The 18,222-nt window shown below is 51.8% G+C and overlaps 1 protein-coding gene across 1 annotated transcript in view; it reads right to left on the reverse strand.

Annotated features, from left to right (window-relative positions):
• Positions 1–3,135: 3,135 nt before the first annotated feature.
• Positions 3,136–18,222, reverse strand: part of KCNK12 (potassium two pore domain channel subfamily K member 12) — a gene marked incomplete at its 5' end in the record, with an annotated part of 50,693 nt that continues 35,606 nt past the window's right edge. The window contains one exon of the mRNA XM_007459979.1: positions 3,136–4,037. Within this exon, the coding sequence (XP_007460041.1) occupies positions 3,136–4,037 (902 nt within the window). The remainder of the gene's footprint in view (positions 4,038–18,222) is intronic.

Here is an 18,222-nt window from a genome sequence, read left to right on the forward strand (position 1 = left end):
GCCTGGGGATGTTGTGATTACAGTGAGCTACCAGCTGTGGGTCAGACTGGAGACCCCTGCATGGTGGGAGAGGCCACAGCATCTTAGAGGAAGGAGCCCTTTCTTAGCCTGAGGTTCAGAAGAATCTGCACCAAAGAAAGGGGTTCCTATCAATGTCTATAATCCTGAAATGATGGGAGGACCCCATCCCAGCTTGTCAAGCAGGTCTGGTTCTCTATGCTCGCCCTCAAGCAGGATGTCAAACAAACCCTTCAGGCATGGGTCTAGGCTCCAACAAACCCCCTGACCTTGGGAGCCCGGCTTTTCCCAGCAGCCCCTGGCATCTGGGGGACTGAGCCCTTTGGCCTGAGGTAAAGGACAATGATGATTAAAAAGGGCGGCGGTAGGGGGGAACCAGGGGAACATGAACAAAAATACGTGCATACCACTGAGTCCTGTGCTACCACTGTACACTAGAGGACTGGCGTTTCTCTGGGAGGTTGCTGAGCAGGAAGGGTCCCTTTCCTAGCTCCCCTGAACCATGCTTTCGATTCCTTCAGCAGCGTGCTCAAGCTGCCTGCAATTGCCTCCTTCCAAAGCCAAAGCATAGGAAAAGAAGTGAAAACAGCTAAGGCTGCAGCGTGAGCAACTCAGAATAGACTTTAGGAAGCAGTGGTGACAGAGAAGACTGCCAAAGAAGGTTATGAGCTTTCCTTCTCCGGAGGCAGGTCCTGTTCCCGCCTGTGGGGATGGGATTCTTTGCAGTCCTGCGTGCTGGTCAGCAGATTGCCCGGATGCCTTTTTGGCCTGTCTAGCTCAAGGAGCCATGATGACTGTGTCTTAAGCCTCCTGTTCTCTTCCTGGAGCTCACTTTCTCTGAGTTGGCTGCTATTTTGCCTGATCTTAAGTCCTCATGGTCTAGATGTCTCTGTCATGGTCTAGATGTCTCTGTCTATTTTCCCCTCTGGATAGCTCAGATCCCCAAATTATTTCCTGTTGCCTAGGTGACACCTCTAACTGGATGCCTTTTCATCTTTCCTTCATTTAAAGGGATAAACCTGATACTTTATTTCTAGGTCCCGTTAGAGGACTCCGCCCTAAACAATGCGTGCCTCTCTGAGCACCGTGTGACCACAGCCATTGCTCAGATGGGGGAAGGGTGGCAGTGTTGGGGAGGCTCATGGAGCTGGCCTAGCTGACGTCACAGTGCATCCTGGAAGCGTGGCTCTCTGGAAGCCTACCCTTCAGGAACTGGCAAGACTAACTTCTGTCCTGGCCAGCTCCTCCTCACTGGCTTCACCCCCAGCTTACAGTCTGTGTTTAAAAACCAATCCCAATCCAAATTAGAAATTATCCCTCACCCCCCAAAAAAGAAATTACCCAAAGTAGCTGGAGAGTTACTCAGATCTTAACTTGTTTTTTCCTTCCTGCCATGAACTGGAAGGGGCGAGGGGAGGCTGACATTCAAGTGTGACTCTTAATGCTGTGTGTGTGTGTGTGTGTGTGTGTGTGTGTGTGTGTGTGTGTTTGAGTGTTCTAGGCACATATGCTTCCTTCACTGCCAGGGAGGGAGATTTTACGGCTTTTTGATGCCTCTCAGGCAGACGGTGTGAGGTGTCCTGGTGCTTTCCTAAGACTTCCTGTCAGAAGCTGTATATATATTGGTGGGTCACACTGTGCCTGACTAGACTCTGGTATTTGTCCTTGGGATCGTCATCTTTTTGGATGAGAAAAAATGGGCCAAAAGAGTACTGTTCCTTTACAGTCCAAGACCCCCATCTCTTCAATGAAGGCTGGGTATCTGGCCTTCCTCCAGGTCAGTGACCTCCTAGGAGGTAGAGGGTGAGTCTGGGAGAAAGTGTCCTTCACCTTGAGGATCATCCAGAGCAAAACTTTAATCCTAAAATTGCTTCCATCCACCAGCTCTCTCCCTCCTGCCTTCCTCCACCTCCAGTACAGACTGTGTGTGTGGAAAAAACACATTCACTTGAATATTAGTGGGGGCCAACCAGGGTGTAGAATGGGATGTGTCCCAAACACATCATGGGCTCTGGAGTCAAATTCTCTGACACTTGCAGGATGACTGCTTTGGTTCCTGGTGCTGCAGGCCCTGGTGCCCACCAGTGTGGCTGGCAGAGCTCTGATGCAGAGGAGGGGCAGCTGGAGGGGGTACTGCGCTCTGCACCCTCGGGCTCTCTAAAAGGGAAAAAAAGATAAGAAAAAATCCACACCAACAAAGAAAAATCTTGTCTGAGAAGACTCAGACATTCCTGGTTAATAACGAAAAGCATTCCTGTGGATGATGCTGGTGAAAGGAAGGAGCGTTGAGGGGATTCAGACATGTGCCCTGAGCCTCAGAGATCAGCCAGCTGAAGCGGAGCTGGGCTCCTGCAGCCTGAGTGCTCCCGGCCCTGCAGGCCACTCCAGGCTTTCCCTCTTTAAAAGGAGTTGCCCTGTGCGCTGTGCTAAGTGGACTAACTCCAGGCTGAGAAAGGCCTGCTAAGCCCCTTACCACTGCAATTCCCAAATCTCTGGGAAATGCCACAGTCCGCAAGTTGGTGCTATGTTTCATCCCATTGCATAATACTACGCCATTCCCTGTGTGTAGCGGCTGCACTATATATATACATCAGGAGGCAACATATGGCTCTCCCCATCCCCACCTGTCATAACTGTGACTATATCACTTCTGACGACCAGAAGGAAGCTGCTGGGCTGGGCCGGGATTCTAAATGCTGCGGAGGTAATTCAGAGCCATGAAAAGTTGCACCATATGCTTTGGGGTTGCCAGCTGCTTACGTGCATCGAGACGGGGTTTAGTGCCAGTCTGCAAAACCCAGGGGTGGCACTCTTCTCACTGCCGTGTGCACTGGGCGAGGGTCTGGGGTGCCACTTTTTCTCTCCCTGGAGGAGAATCTGCTGGGGACCACAGTTCTCCAAGAGGGAGCCCATAAGGAAAACAGGCTCCCCCAAAACCTGCCCTTGATAACATCAGGCCTGGCCAAATAGTATTTCTTTAAAAAAAAAATTTTTTTTTTTTGGTTTCATTTTATTGGATAAAGGTTAAGAAAGCGCCAGCGTCTGAGAGAAGGAAAGCAAACGCCGCCCGGCTGCACCCCAGCCTGGTGAGGGTCCGTGGCGCGGCGAGGCACGCGTCTACCTGGAGGCGCTGGTCTCGGCCAGGCGGTTGTTCATGATGCCCAGCGCGCCCACGCCGCCCGAGAAGCCGTTCTGGCGCGTGTTGACGCACACGCTGCGCGGGTAGCCGTTGGCCGTTTCGGACAGCTGCTTCTGCAGCAGCGCCAGCGACACTTTGTTGGAGGCCGTGAGGTCGCGCATGGAGATGAGCTCGCCCGACAGGCGGCGGCCCTCTGCGTCGCTGTCGCGGGCCGCGGGCTCGGCGCCGAGCGCGGCCAGGCGGCGGCGCAGCCGGGAGCCCGGGGTGATGGCGTTGCGCCGGGCCAGGGGCGCGCCGGGCGCCGGGCAGCAGCGCGCGCAGCAGCGGCAGCTCAGCTTGCGCAGCATCCAGTTGAGCACCTGCTTGATGAGGATGGAGATGACGTTGAAGAGCGAGTAGATGCAGCACACGCCGAGCAGGATGAAGAGGAAGTTGCCCAGGCGGTAGAGCCCCTGGTTCCGGTAGGCGGCGTGCTGGCTGCTCACCAGGTCCCCGAAGCCGATGGTGCTGAAGGTGACGAAGCAGAAGTAGAGCGAGTCCACGTAGTCCCAGCCCTCCACGCTGGTGTACATGGCCGAGGCGCAGCAAGACAGCAGCACGGCGAACAGACCCAGGATCAGCAGCACGTGGTACACCGAGGGCTTCCAGCCCGCCAGGCAGTCGGCTTCCGAGAGCGCCGAACCGCGGCGGAAGGTGGCGGGCAGCAGGCCGCTGCGGCGCAGCTGGCGCTCCCGGCAGGCGCGCATGATGAAGGCCAGCAGCGAGATGATGCGCTCCAGGAAGAGGTTGAAGAACAGGATGGTGCCGGCACAGCCGAACAGCCCGTAGGCGATGAGGAAGGCCTTCCCGCCCACCGTTGCGGGGGTGGTCATGCCGAAACCTGTGGAGACCAGAGCGGGGGTCAGCGAGGTCCTGGCTGAGCGGGTGGTCCCCACCCTACGCGGGGCAGGCATGTGCAGGTGCTGACATGGCTCCTATGCTGAGTGGCATCGCTCAAGTGGTATTTAGACATTTCTCTCCCTTGGTGGCACTAGATATGGTTCCTAATCTGGGCAACCCCTAAACTGATGGAGGAGACATGGCCCCTCGTCTTGGGCAGGGGGGATCTATAAATCAATATGGGTGAGGCAAGATGGTCACTAGGAGGGACCCATCAGGAAACACAAAACAGAAACCACTGCACAGATGCAAACTACTGTGATACCCACAAACCGAACAAGTGTCACCTGGTCTCCCATCCCTCAAATTGTTTTTTTAATGTACCAGGGGCACACCTGGGCCTTGTTAGGACAGACTTCCATAAAGGCTTCATTTTATGGGATTGCTGGGGACCAGGTAGGGTGTTGAAGTTCGGTCCAGGTAGCTATATTTGATGGTCTCTGAAAAGGGGTTTATGAAACTGACAAATGGATTGTCTGAGAATGAGTCCACAACCTTCAGAGAGTAAGCGTGGCTCTGCCATTGGACATCAGCTCCTTCTCACCCAAGGACCACCATCACCCTTGCTCACACTTGTAGCCAAGGGAAAGGTTTTGGCCCCGCTGGGTCCTGTGCTGCCGTGTCTGGAGTGGCTTTTATCCTGAGAGGTCTGCTCTGTGCCAGGGCAGCTGCTCAGTGCTTTGACTCTTGTAATTAAGTCTTAATTTACCCATTCGTTCAAAGCACAGTCTTTAAGGGAGCTTCTTTATCAACTGATCTCTGCGGAAGGCTTGGCTTCCCGCCAGGATGCTCGGCCCCTGTCATCCAGGGCAGTGCAGAGTGGCAGCTCTGCTCCTCCAGCCTGAGCTCTCAGCCAGCTGCCGGTTGTGATGTCCTTGTGGGACCCATGCTGCCTGCCTCTGGTTATGGGAGGGGATGTAATCTCTTAGCATGAAGATCCACTGCTGCTTGGAGTCTGAGCAGAAAATGCATCATCTGTCTGAGTGGCACAATAGCACCTGTCAACACCTCTGTAGCAGAAATTCAGGGGCATCCCTGTTTAATGCATGCCCGACGTCAGGAGGTCTACCTGTGCACTGTTAGGTGGGGTGGCGCCAGCTCTGGGAAAGGTGTGGCTTACCATTTCCCTAAAAAGGCCAGAGAAAGTTTTTTTCAGAATGATCCCTTAAACTTGTATGCTAATCATTTTCCAGATTCCTTGGAGGAGATGCCCAATTGCCTGACATTGTCTTCATCTTATGCTTAATGACTCAAGTTAGGAGAAAATCTTATCATGATACCTCTGTTGAGGAAGATGGATTATGTCCCTAGATTCAGAATTTGGCCGTGAGAGTGTGAAAAAAGCCAAACTAGCAGTGTCACCAGGAACTCAATAGAGGGATTTTGCTGCACTTTAAAGCCAAACTCAAGTTCTTGAATTCATGAAGAAATCAGCTCTGAATCGATATGACTATACGTGGAGTGGGAGTGTTTGTATTTGTGTGTGTGTGTGTGTGTGTATTTACAAAAAGTCCTAGGTTGATGACCCAAGTGTCCAACAGCCTAATTCATGGTCTGTTCATACAAGGAAATACTATACAGCAAAGAAAAAGCACAAACCACTGCTACTTGCAACAACATGAATGAAACTCACAAAAGAATGTTAAACAAAAGAAACTGGACACAAAAGAAGTATTCCATTTGTATAAAATTCAAAACCAGGCAAAACCAAGCTAGAGTATCTTTTTAGGGATGCATACTTGGCTGGCAAAATTATAAGGGAAATCGAGGAAGTAATTTTGATAAAAGTCAGAATTGGGGTTTCCTCTGGGGATGGCAGGGTGTGGTGACTGGAAGGGGACCCAGGGGGACTCTGGGGTGCTGGAAATCTGTTGATCTGGGTGGTGGTTACATGGGTGTTTGTTGTATAATAACTTTCAAATTGTGTGTTTTATGACTTTTTTGTACTGTCATAAGAAAAACTTCAAAATGCCTAGAGTATTAGAACTGTGAGGGACCTTAATTCTGGTCTGCCCCTTGCTGTATAGGTGAGGGAGAAGGGGCAGAGGGGACATGACCTACAGCTTGTGGGGGACAGATGCCATACATGTGTCCTGGCTTCTAGCTTGGTGCTTAGACCATCATACACAGCACTGCTGCTACTCATGAAGGGAAAGCAACACCTCTCGTAGGGGGATCACTTGGCTAAATTCCTAAAGAAATGAAAAATCCTGAGCCTGGAATATTAATACTATGCCTAAGAGGATATTGAATGGGATTTTCCTATTTTTGAGAATTTTCAGCTAAAGTCTTAAAGCTAAGAGTGACATGTAATATGTTAGCCCTCATTCTAAAGAGAAGTTTTAGATACATCTATGTCATATCGATTAAAATAGCAAAATGGGTCTGGTGACTAGTAACCCCTACTACCCACTTCCAGGCTGTACAGAAAGGTTAGAAATTATCCAGGGATAATGGGAGACGGTCCTGAAGTAGGAGGGGTGCTGTGGCACCCGCAGGTCTAGAGATGGTGGTGGTGGTGATGGTGAAGAGAACGTCAGGCTGCAGCAAGGGCAGCCTGGCAGCTCATTTCCCAGTGGATGCTGGCTGAGCTGCAGACACTTGAAAGCTTACCCAGGAGCACTGGAGTGGAGCATGGTGAGGGTTTTGGGAGAGCCAGAGGTGTCTCCTGGAGTCTGACGCTGTGCTGGATAGTTCTATGGGTCAGAGGCTGACCGGAGCAGCCCACACAGGCAGGGACAGGAAGAGGGCATCAGTGGGAGCACTCTGTACTCCCAGGGCACCTTGCACCAAGGATGGGGGAGAGTGACATGGGTCAAGCAGACTCTGCAGTCGGCAGCCACATCTGAAGAGACTCTGCCTGGGAGGGCTGCCTGCTGGATCAAGGGTGCCTGAGGGGCGGGGGGCAGGGGACAGCATGAGATGTAGTCACAGGAAGCACCACCCACTCAGGGAAAGGTGCAGGGCAGTGGTCCCTGTACTGGGGGGGAATCTCCAAAGACCCATATGGGCTCCACGGGAGGGTATGTCTGTCCTAGCCGTGGGCATTGTGATGCCACCAGCAAAAGCTAAGAAAGGATGATAGTGGCACCAGTGATCTAAGACCAAGAGGAAACAAACAGATGACCCCTCCCACACTGCAAGTCCCTGAGCCGGGGGCCAGGCCAGAGCTGGAGGGAGAGGCTGAGCTTTGATTAGAAGTGAATTTGAAGATGGGATTTAGATTGGGTTGGACATCTGAGAATGGGTCTCAATTTTAAAACTGGTGATACTTAAAAAAATATTATTTGGAAAACTCTAGCATCTATCCAAGATGTTGTTAAGGAATCCAAAGGAGAATTCTTCAAAACCATAGATGAAGACAAAGCCATTTCCCGTGCCAGCCCATTTAATAAACTGGTTCCAAAGGCCCGCCACTCACAGTGCCAGCCCCGCAGGTCTCGTTTCGCTCCATCTCTACAACCTGTGAGGGAGGCACACCCCTGTTTAACAGATGAGGAGACCTCTGGTCAAGGGGCTAAGTAGTTGCCATGGCCGCACAGCCCAGAAATGGTGGGGCTGAGCCTGAAACCCAGGCTGGCTGGCGTCTAGCATCCACCTTCTCTCTGCCACCGTAGACTGTCTTCTGAGGGCACCGCAGGGCCTCCATGCCTCTTAGAAAACCAAGAGGGCTGGCAGCTGGGAGAGCACTTTCGTGTGGGCAGGGTGGCTGACCCTCAGTCACAGCTCCTGTCCCCAAGAGTCCACTCTCCTGTTGTGGCTCTCTCTCCACTGCCTGTTGCTGGGGAGAGGGGCCACTGCTCCACCCTTAATGTCTTCACCAAGGTGGACTCATCCGCCTTCTCGTGGCACAGCTAAGACAGAGGGGCAATTCAAACCAGACTCAACCCAGGGCTTGGGGACAGCAGGACTGAGGCACAGAAGGGACCACTGCTTCTGGCCCACAGTTCAGCCGGCTGCCCCCAGGCAGGGCACTCATCTGCCCGCTGGGCTCCTGACAGGACTGCCCCTGCCTGACCTACCCCCGAGTCAAAAGCCATCTCCACTCTCGGGGAACATCTTCAGATTCCTCCAAACTCCTCCATGATTGGACTCCTGGCTTCTGCCCCAGCACCCCCTTTAGAGTCTGGGTTTCTTGCTGAGGATCTGCCTCTTCCCTGGATGACAGAACCCAGAATGAGACTTGTTTTTCCACCCACGCTTCTCCTTCCCCACAGGGCTGTGGCCTTTGCCAGGGCCTCTACACAACAGCACCACCAGATATGCACCTGGAGCACCGTCATCCACCTGCTCGTTCCTTTTCCCAGCACACACTTACTGAAGACCTGGTTTGGCAGGCCTCGGGCTGCACTCAGGGCTGTGGTGGAAAACCAGACAGACACCCGCACAGAGGATCCGGGCTGCCTTCTTAGAGGTTTTGCACAGCTCCCCACGCCTCTGCTGCCAGTGGCTCAGCCCTGGGCCAGGGCACAGCTTTACCCTGCTGCCCCCATGCAGAGGCTGGGCCAGACCTGTCCTGAGGTGTCCTCATGGCTGTGACTCCAGGCCCAAAATGATGCCAAGTGCTTGACTGGCTGTGGCACTCTCTGCCCAGAATGAAGGAGACAGGCAGGTCAGGAGGTTCTCTGTCCAGCACAGAGGGCACCCAACACAAGTGTCCCTCTCACTGCCCTGATTCCTGAGGTCTGGCTCCTGTGCCCACTTCACTTCCCTTTGCTTTCCTACAGACCCATGTCGGCTCAGCTCCAGAGGCACGGCAGAGGGGACACAGTCTACCCTCCTGCCCCATCAACGCCAAGAGGCTCAGAGCTCTGGGCTGCTGAGACCCCTGGGCCGGGCCTCTTGCTGAGGGCAGTAGGGTCCGTGCCCAGTGATGCTGCCTAGCCAGATGCTTCCCAGGGTGGAAGAACAGTCCCCTAAGCTCGGGGAGCCAGGGGCCTTGAAGCTTCAGCCAGAGAAAAGGCAAACCCAGCCACCCCGAAAATCCCCCTTTCCCCCACTCACACCCTGCGGAGGCAGGCATAATCTGTCCCCGGGTTCGCACCAAGCCTCTATTTTGTTTATGCCACAATTGATCTGCCATCCCAGTTTGCAAAGAGCAGACACTTGGGGGCTTTATTATGCCACTTTGACAAAAGCTGTGAAGCTCATTCCCACAGCCTGTCTGGTGCCGCCTTCGCAAATGGGGCCCTGGTGACAGGGCCTCCGGAGTTCAGCTCCGAGAGCCTGGAAGTGAGATGGAGAGACCAGCACTGGTCTGAATCGGGCCCTGGGTGGCAGCCTCTGTGCTGGACACTGGACGCATGTCCCCTCATCCAGTCCCTCCAACCACCGTGAGAGGGAGGCATCATCAACCCCAACAATGCAGGCAAGGACGTGGGCCAAGGGAACTGAAGGTACTTGGCCGAGTTACCGTTTGTAAGTGGCTGAGCTGACCCTGAAGCCCTTTCCACTGCGCCAGATGGGAAGCCTGAGCTCATCACCTTGGGGACTTTTTCCCACTGGCTCTGCAGTATCAGCTTGGTGGAGGGGAAATATAATTTATAATCCAATCTGGGATACTTTTGAGAGCAAATAATTACCCCCAGGACAGCAGGTGTAAACCAGAGTTGATCCAAGCAACTGGGATGCATGATTAAAATGCAGATTCCAAGGCAGATCCCACTCCAGAGGCTTATTTAGAGGGACCCAGAAATCTACATTTTAACAAATGTCCCCTGATGATTCTAGTGTGAATGGGCTAAAGCCCTTCCTTTAAGAAACAATATTATGCTGTATCCCTGATGACCCTACTGGTTGGAATCTGCCCAATTTCAAATATTTTGATTTAAATTTCTTTTTTAAAAAAAATTTCAGCTTTATTGATTTACAGTTGACATATAAAACTGTAAGATATTTAAAATATACATCATGATGATTTGTTGGTTTAAATTTCAAGTGACCTAACACCCTTGTTGTGGACATTGCAGCTGTCTCCTTAACAACCATCACCCCACCCCCCAACCTAAAGTGTAGCAGCCAGGCTTCTTGGAGAACTGACCCAACTGCCAGGGGTGGGCTCCATTAGTCTAGGCCAATCAGGAAAATCCAGTCCCTTACCACGACTGGCTCAAGGATGGATAGGCCTAAGCCAGTCAGTGCAGGCCATTTGCACGGCTACAGAGACTTGCTCAGGAATGGGCATGTGACCCCATTCAGGCCAATCAGATGAGAGGAGAGTTTCTCTGATAGTTTCTGGGTAAAATGCGTCTCACTTTTTAAAAAATACTTATTTATTTTATTTATTCATTTTATTTTATTTATTTTTGGCTGCATTGGGTCTTAGTTGCGGTGCGTGGGATGTTCATTGAGGCACGAGGGATCTTTTGTTGCAGTGCGCGGGCTTCTCCCTCTCTAGTTGTGGCATGCAGGGTTTTTTTTTTTTCTCTCTCTCTCTAGTTGAGGCCCGTGGGCTTAGTTGCCCTGTGGTGTGTGGGATCTTAGTTCCCCGACCAGGGATCGAACCCACGTCCCCTGCATTGGAAGGCAGATTCTTTACCACTGGACCACCAGGGAGGTCCCTAAATGCTTCTCACCTTTAAGAGCTGCCCTGGGGGTGGAGGGAGCAGGAGGTGGCCCCAGGAGTGGTTGGCGGCCACCTGTGGCCATGAGGAGCCAGCCTTAGACGAAGCTGACACTGCAGAAGGCTGTCCGAGTATCCTGAAAACCCTAATGAGCTGTCCAGTCAAACTGCAGGCTGCCTGACCTACCCTTGGACTTCCAGTTACATGAGCCCATAAATCTCTTTTCCTGCCTAAGCCTTCTGTGACAGGCAACCAAACACACTTCAGCTGGTGCCGATGGTTAAGGGCCTGGTTAAACATCCCAGGGTCAAGGAAATTGTATCAGACTTGAACTCAAAGCTTTGACTGCTGTTGTAGCCTCTATCAGCCAAGTGATCGAAGCAAGTCACCCTAACTCCCCTGAGCCTCTATTTCTTCATCTGTAGAACGTTGACCTCCTGGTGCGAGCCCTCTCTGTGAACTGTAATACAACCCGCCAGTGGGTGTTCCTCAAGATGAGACAGTAGACTTAATGCGAGGTGGAGAGAATGCCCATGATTGAGAAAAAGAAATGTCAAGTAAAGTGAAACACGTTTGTTTACTGCGGGACTTTTTAGAGCACTCACCGTGTTAATGTGATTTATGAAACCACCAGGGCTATGCTAACACTATCCAGTGTTCCCCAAACTCATTTGACCATCGAATGTATTTAGTCACCTCAGGTGACTCGAGTATTTCAAAGAGTAATATTTGGGAAATGCCGTACTCTATCCTCATGAAGAATTAAGGATGAGGCATTTAAAAATATTCTCGAGGATTTCCCACGTTTTAAAAAGTCACTGCAACACTGCAATGACTTTTCAGTGCCTGGCACATAGAAGGTGTTGGGCCACGTCAGCCGAGTGAATGAATAGACTGTCGCTCTACTTGTTTGGAGCAGTGAATTCTCAAACTCGATCATCTAGGACCCAGCTGGGGATCTCGTTAGCTTCTGGGGTGGGGCTCACAATTTAAAATTTCTAACCTGGTCCCAGGTGAGGCCCCTGAAGCTGGTCAGTGAACCTTATTTTGAGTACCAAGCACAGATGACTTATAGGATTAATTACCTTCAGGGGCCTGTCTCCACAATGAGATTGGGAACCCCTTGGGAGTAGGGACCAAATTATATTGGCTGTTTGGAACTACAGGTTATATGGGCTGCTCAGGTTTGAATCCTAGCTCCACTACTCCCTAGCTGTGTGTCTTTGAGCAAATTAATTGACCTTTCTGTTCCTCATTTTTCTTATCTGTAAAGTGGAGATGATAATATTTGTATTTTTGTACTCAACTGAGTCAATATGTGCAAAACACTTAGAATAGTGCCTAGCACATTAATAAGCCCTTAATAAAGTCGTCTTCTTTCTATTCTCCACAGTTAGCAAGGGAATCATGTATAAATTAGGCACTGATAGTTATTTGTTGACTGGAAATAAAAGTTTCAAGAACATCTCAAGGGTGAGAGTTAAATGTCAGGGAGAGTGAGAAAGCTGAGGTGTGGGGTTGGTGGGCAGAGGAGGGGAAAGGACCCATTAGGACTCATCAGATAAAATACAGGACTCCCAAATAAATACGAATTTCAGATAAACAAATCACTTTTTAATGTAAGTACATCCCAAACATTGCACGGGCCATATTTACACTAAAAAATGCTTCGTTGTTTTTCTGAAATTCATATTTGACTGGGACTCCTGTATTTTTATCTTCTAAATCTGGCAGCCCTACCCATGGCCCTACTTGTCTGCTGGGCATACTACTTTGGGGAGCGTCTCCTAACATCCCCCTCTCCCGGCATCCTTCCTGACTGGCTGGAGGAGGGATAACAGGCTCACTTTAACAGTCAAGGAGCCTAAAGGTCACACAGAACTAGGCCTTGCCCACCCGAGGCCAGGCCAGCAGCCTAGTCTTCCAGCGCCTCTCCCTCTCCAAACAGGGAACAGTGGGAGGTGTGGAGTGGGCTGTGGTCAGAGGGTGGGGCTGCCATCGGGCTGCTCTGTGGTTGAAGCTGAGACACGGACTCTTGGGGAGAAGGAGGGAAGCTCCTGGCCACGTTCCGTGGAGGAGGGCTGGACACCTGAGAGGAGACACTTCCCTGGGACTGGAGCCCCAGGCCTGGAACCTCAAGGCTGCCCGTGTCATCCTTCCCCAAGTCCCTCCCCTGAGGAGGACAACTGACTAGCCTGGCCAAACCTTTTGGGAGGGCTGGGAATGAAAGGAAGACTGGAAGAACTTTAGTGACGAATGGAAACGCGGAGGGGATAATAATAGCTGAAACGTGTTGAGCCCTCACTATCTCTGGGCACTGTGCCAAAGCTTCATGTGTATCAATGCATATTCCGTCCTCACGGCTCTGTGAGGCACTGGGTAGCATTCATTCTAAGTCACAGCCTTTTTTCCCAAATTTTAACAGCCCTGAAATCAGGATGCATCTTACGGTCAATGACTTGACATAGTTTATTTGGCAGCGTTCTAAATTCTGAATGGTACACGTTATTGGTACATTTATAATTGATGGTGTATTAGATTTGATGAACTACAATGGGAACTATTATCATTCCCATTTGTGAGATTAGTAAACTGAGTCACACTTAATAAAGACACTTAGGTTAAATAAGTTGCCCAGATCACAGAGCAAGCAAGTGGCAGAGCCCAGGTGTGAAACTAGAGGAGAGAGCTTGCGACGTGATAAGGGAGAAAGTTCAATGCACAAGAGTTCGGAGGAAAGAGACATAGGTTGCTTTTGGTTGGAGCAGCAGTTCTTAACTCTGGCTCCATAACGGAATTGCCTGGGAAATTTAAATTAGTCCCCAGACCAGCTTAGGTCAGAAGCAGGGCTGATGCTCTCCTGGCGCAGTGACTGGGAGAGCCTTATGGAGGAAGATGAATCTGTGTTCCGTCTTGTAGGGTGGATGGGATTTCGAGAGGGAGGAAGTGGACGCCTGGGCTTGAGAAAGGTGTGCCCTGCTGGGAGAGCGCTGTGCACAGGGCCAGGGTAAGGGGCTGGGGTCAGCCTGGCTGGTTCCCAAGTGCAGCTTGGCGTCTAGCCCACAGACAACGTTTAGTTAACTCTTGCCGATGGAGTGGATGAACCTGTGGCAGGAAAAGGACAAGGCTGGGAGACCCTCCTATCCACGTGGTTCTCAGGCTGAACTTGCAGGAGCCCTGTGGCTGTGAGAGTGTCACCTGACGCCGCAAGAAGCCTCTCCATCATCTGGGCCTGGCATCCAGCAACGTGTCTGGCCTTGCAGAGACTTACAAACCCTGGAAGCATCAAGCTGCAGAAGATAAACTCAAGGAGTCTCCCCTCCTGCAGGCTTGGGAAGGGCCAGCATCAGCTTTCTTGGAGAGTTGAGAGCAGAGGCTGTGGCGTCAGGCTCTGGCGCCTCCACTTGCTGATGCGCCAATGGGGACACGTTATTTCTCCCCCTAAAAGTGGCCTGATGACCGCCTACTTCGTAAGGTTGCTGTGCGGAGTAAACGAGGAGGTGGCTCCCTGGTGCGCTCAAGAAGCAGGAAGCGTAGCTGGGAAACGCCCGGGCGAGGCCCCAGCCCTCACAGTGCAGCTGAAGAGCCGAAGGTGGAGCAAGGAACGGGCGAACCACGGACTAGGAGTTTTGGCGGAAAGGACAACCCCCCTGTACACACACCTAAGACAACTCTACCGCTAACTTGCTGTCCCTGCGTCTCGCCGGGCCTCTGTGTCCTCGGCGGTCCCCGGTGAGTGGCAGCGTCCCCTCTGGGATGGCTTCAGGCACTGGTCCCTGCACCGAGGGGGGTGGGGTGGGGAGGCCCCACCTTTTCCAATCCTGAAATCAAGGGTGGCAGTAGGGGAGGGGGATGCCGGAGAGTGGGCCTGTGGTGGGAAAGCTGAGACTGTGGACTGCGACGTTTGCTGCCGCTGGAGGGTTTGTCTAAATTGTAACCGAGATGGGCAGCTCCCTGAGGGCGCAGCGCTGGGTTCCTTCCCACCACAGCCAGGCGCAGGGCTGGGCTCGTGCTGGATGCTCCCTGACTCAGGACAAAGAGGCAACAGAAAAACACAAGTCACGTGGAGGAAGCGGACCCTTCCCTTCTCCTGTTCAATTTTGCTTGTTCTCTGGGGGCCTTTGGGATGATCTTTGTGTGCTGAGAGCAGGGGGTGTGTGGGGATGGCTGAGAGGGCAGAGGGGCTAGGAGAAGGAGGCTGAACCCCGCAGGCTGCAGGTCAGGGATTTTTAACATTAGGAAAGTTTCGGTAATTTAGGAGTGATGGGCAAGTGACCCCGAGAATCAGCTTCGAACCTTGGTGCTGCTTTCCTCGCCAGTGGGGCTGATTGAACCTGCCCTCCCACACGCTTCATCTGTGGGATTAAGGTTTTCTCTCCTCACCAGAAGCCTTTCAGCAAAATGAGTTATTAAAAGCCAGTTAACTACTCCTGCCTCCAGGAAGCTCCCGCTTACCAATCCCCCCCCCCGGGCCCCGAGCTGGAGCAGCTGTCAAGCTCGGGCCCTCGGAGCTGGAGGGAAGATGACTCATTTACATAGAGCCCGTCCTCTGTCCTGCCCCCCAGATCTGTCCCTGTCTCTCTGATGACTAATCCTTTCCAGGGATGAGCTCACCGCCCCTCCTGCCCACCATGAAAGGAGCAGAGCCTTAGCCTCAGCCCAGAATTTGGGGAGAAGACTGGCTCCAAGGCCACTCTGCTGGTGCGTTCACAGAGGGATCCCCAGAGCTGCTCCCGGAGGCTGCGGCAGTGTATGGCTTCTGGTCACTATTGAGGAATGGAAACCGAGGCTCAGAGAAGTAAAATGACCAGTGAGAGAACACCACCAGCGTTCAGGTCCCAAGCCCCACATTCACGGCTCTTTCCATTCCACGTCTTAAGGCCTGACTCAGCCTTTGGTTCAGAGATCGTGGCTGTGATTTTCTGGGTTTTGTTGTTTTTTTTAATTAATTAATTTATTTATGGCGGTGTTGGGTCTTCGTTGCTGCACGCGGGCTTTCTCTAGTTGTGGCCAGCGGGGGCTACGCTTTTTTGTGGTGCGTGGGCTTCTCATTGCAGGGGCTTCTCTTGTTGCGGAGTACGGGCTCTAGGCGCGTGGGCTTCAGTAGTTGTGGCACACAGGCTCAGTAGTCGTGGCTCGCAGGCTCTAGAGCACAGGCTCAGTAGTTGTGGCGCACGGGCTTAGTTGCCCCCCGGCATGTGGGATCTTCCCAGACCAGGGCTTGAAGCCGTGTCCCCTGCATTGGCAGGTGGATTCTCAACCACTGTGCCACCAGGAAAGACCCTGTGATTTTGTTTTGAAACATGCAAACAACTGTACCTTGCAGGAGGACTTGCTGTGGCCAAAATGCCTGCCCTGGGCCTATGGCATGAGTCCGTATCAGATCCCAAGCAACAGGAGATGGAGGCTGGGGCTCAGAGGTGTTAAGGACCTTGTCCAAGGTCCCAGAAATTCCAACTCAGGTCTGCCGACTCCAAATCCCACATTCCTTCCACCTCATGGTGATGACCTTGCCTTTAATCCCCTCCCCCCATTTGCACAGAGGCCCTGATGACTTGGGACCCAGACTCCTCGTTTTCTGAAAACGTTCTTTCTCCTTCTGGTCCATTCTGCACATTGTCCCAGATCGACTGCATTGAAGCACGGCTCTGCCCAGATCTCTCTCCTGCTCCCTCCACAATGAGCTCCCAAGTGACAGGAACATCCAGAATTTCTTAGACTGGGATTCAAGGCCCCAACTTTTCTAGCATCATCTCCTCTCTTTGAACCTTCTTCAGGGCCACGAGTCCCGTCACTGATCCATACACACACATATTCATCCGCCAGGTAGTTACTGAAAGCCTGCTCTGTGCCAGGCACTGTGGGGATATGAGGTGAGCAGGACGGGCAGAATCCCAGCCTGAAAGAACCTAGTGTCCAGCAAGCATACCATGAATATTCCCTCCTCCGTGCCTTTGCACCCGCCATTCCCCATCTCTCAAAGTCTGCGACAACTTCTTTCCTTTTCTGTTCACCTACCTGAATTGCATTTGTCACCTGACAGCACTTAGAGTTCATCAGGCATTTAATTATGTGCTGCTCACAATGGCCCCCGTACTACTGACTGTGGTCCCACAGGATTACTTAATCTTGTGCGTTTCTGTGTGCCTTGACAATGAGGACGTGACCCGTGTCTTAGGTTTCCTCTCACACTTTATAATGCAGGAGTTCAAGGAATAGCTGCTAACTTCCTGGCAGAACCAGCGGTTTGTCTAGTGACCACCAGCACGTTCCGTACCAGAAATGTGGTTTCCGTTTTAGTTTTAGTTAATTTATCTAACATGTTTTTGAGACCTGCTGTGTGCCAGGCACGGGAGGGGCGGGGAATACTCAGATGTACAATATTGTCCATACCCTGCTGCCAGATGCCACCAGGTACATACCTGCAGTTGAACAAAATTGAGTCTACTGACTCACTTTAACAAGGGAGACTGTCCACCATGGGGGGCACCGCCGTCAGCAGGTATCAGAAAGAACTCATTCAGGATTTGAGCTTGAGTTAGGTGACTTGGGGGAGGGCTCAAGAAAGCAGGGCTTTGCTCTGGATTGGATGCTACCAAAGCAGGGAGCAGGGGTAATTCTAGGATTGGGTGTTTTAATAATTCTTACCTAGAAGGGGGCATGATGGGGCAAGGCCAAAGCTGTGATTGGTAAAGAAGCAGCAGTGGCTCATGTTAACCAGATGGGGGCGTTTGGTCATTTTTCTGTTTTGGATGATGTTCTTATTTGGTCTCTGTTCAGACATGATTACCGGTGAGTGGTTTGGTTTTTACTCTCACTCCACCCTGGTCCCAAGGTGGCCTCATGTGATGTAGATGTCCTGGGAAATTGCTTATGTTCAAGGTCAGAACCCCACCCCCACACTCCCTGTTGCCTAGCTGTGAGTGCTGGGCCAGCTCCTGGCTCTCAGAGGTTGCTTTTGTCTTTATCAAGACAGTTCTGCACTTAGCGTTCCATAAGATGCTATTCACTATTTCTTTTTAAAGAAATTCCTTCCAAGTCTTCCAGTTTATTTGGCTATAAATATGGGAGACATCATGCAATGCCAGGAAACAAGAGAAGAGGTCTGGGTGGGCTTCCTAGAGGAGGTGCCGCTGGCTGAATAGTAAAGACGCCTTACCCAAGCAGGTGGAGGCAGTGGGAGAGAGTCTTGGAGGTCTGGGCTGGAACTTGGGTTCAAGGGTCATGTGGATAAGACATCCCAGGAAGCATGTACAGTATGAGAATGGGGGCCCCTGGGGAACCCCAGCATTTAAAGAGCAGAAGAGGAGCCTGTGAAGGAGGCTTTCATTCACTCAACAAATAGTTACTGAGGGCCCACTATCTACCAGGCCCTTGGGAGGCATGAGTGATCAAGACAAAGTTCTCTCACTAGGCTTACATTTCGGCACAGGAGATGGATAATAAACTACAAACATAATGTGCAAGTAAACTACATGGCATATTGGGAAGTGGCAAGTGTTATGGAAGAAGAAGGAAAAGAAGGGGAAGAAGGAGGGGAAGAGGAAGGAGGGGAGGGGGAGG

This window comes from Lipotes vexillifer, unplaced genomic scaffold, assembly GCF_000442215.2.
Source record: "Lipotes vexillifer unplaced genomic scaffold, Lipotes_vexillifer_v1.1 scaffold666, whole genome shotgun sequence".
In the NCBI taxonomy this organism is placed as follows: domain Eukaryota; kingdom Metazoa; phylum Chordata; class Mammalia; order Artiodactyla; family Lipotidae; genus Lipotes; species Lipotes vexillifer.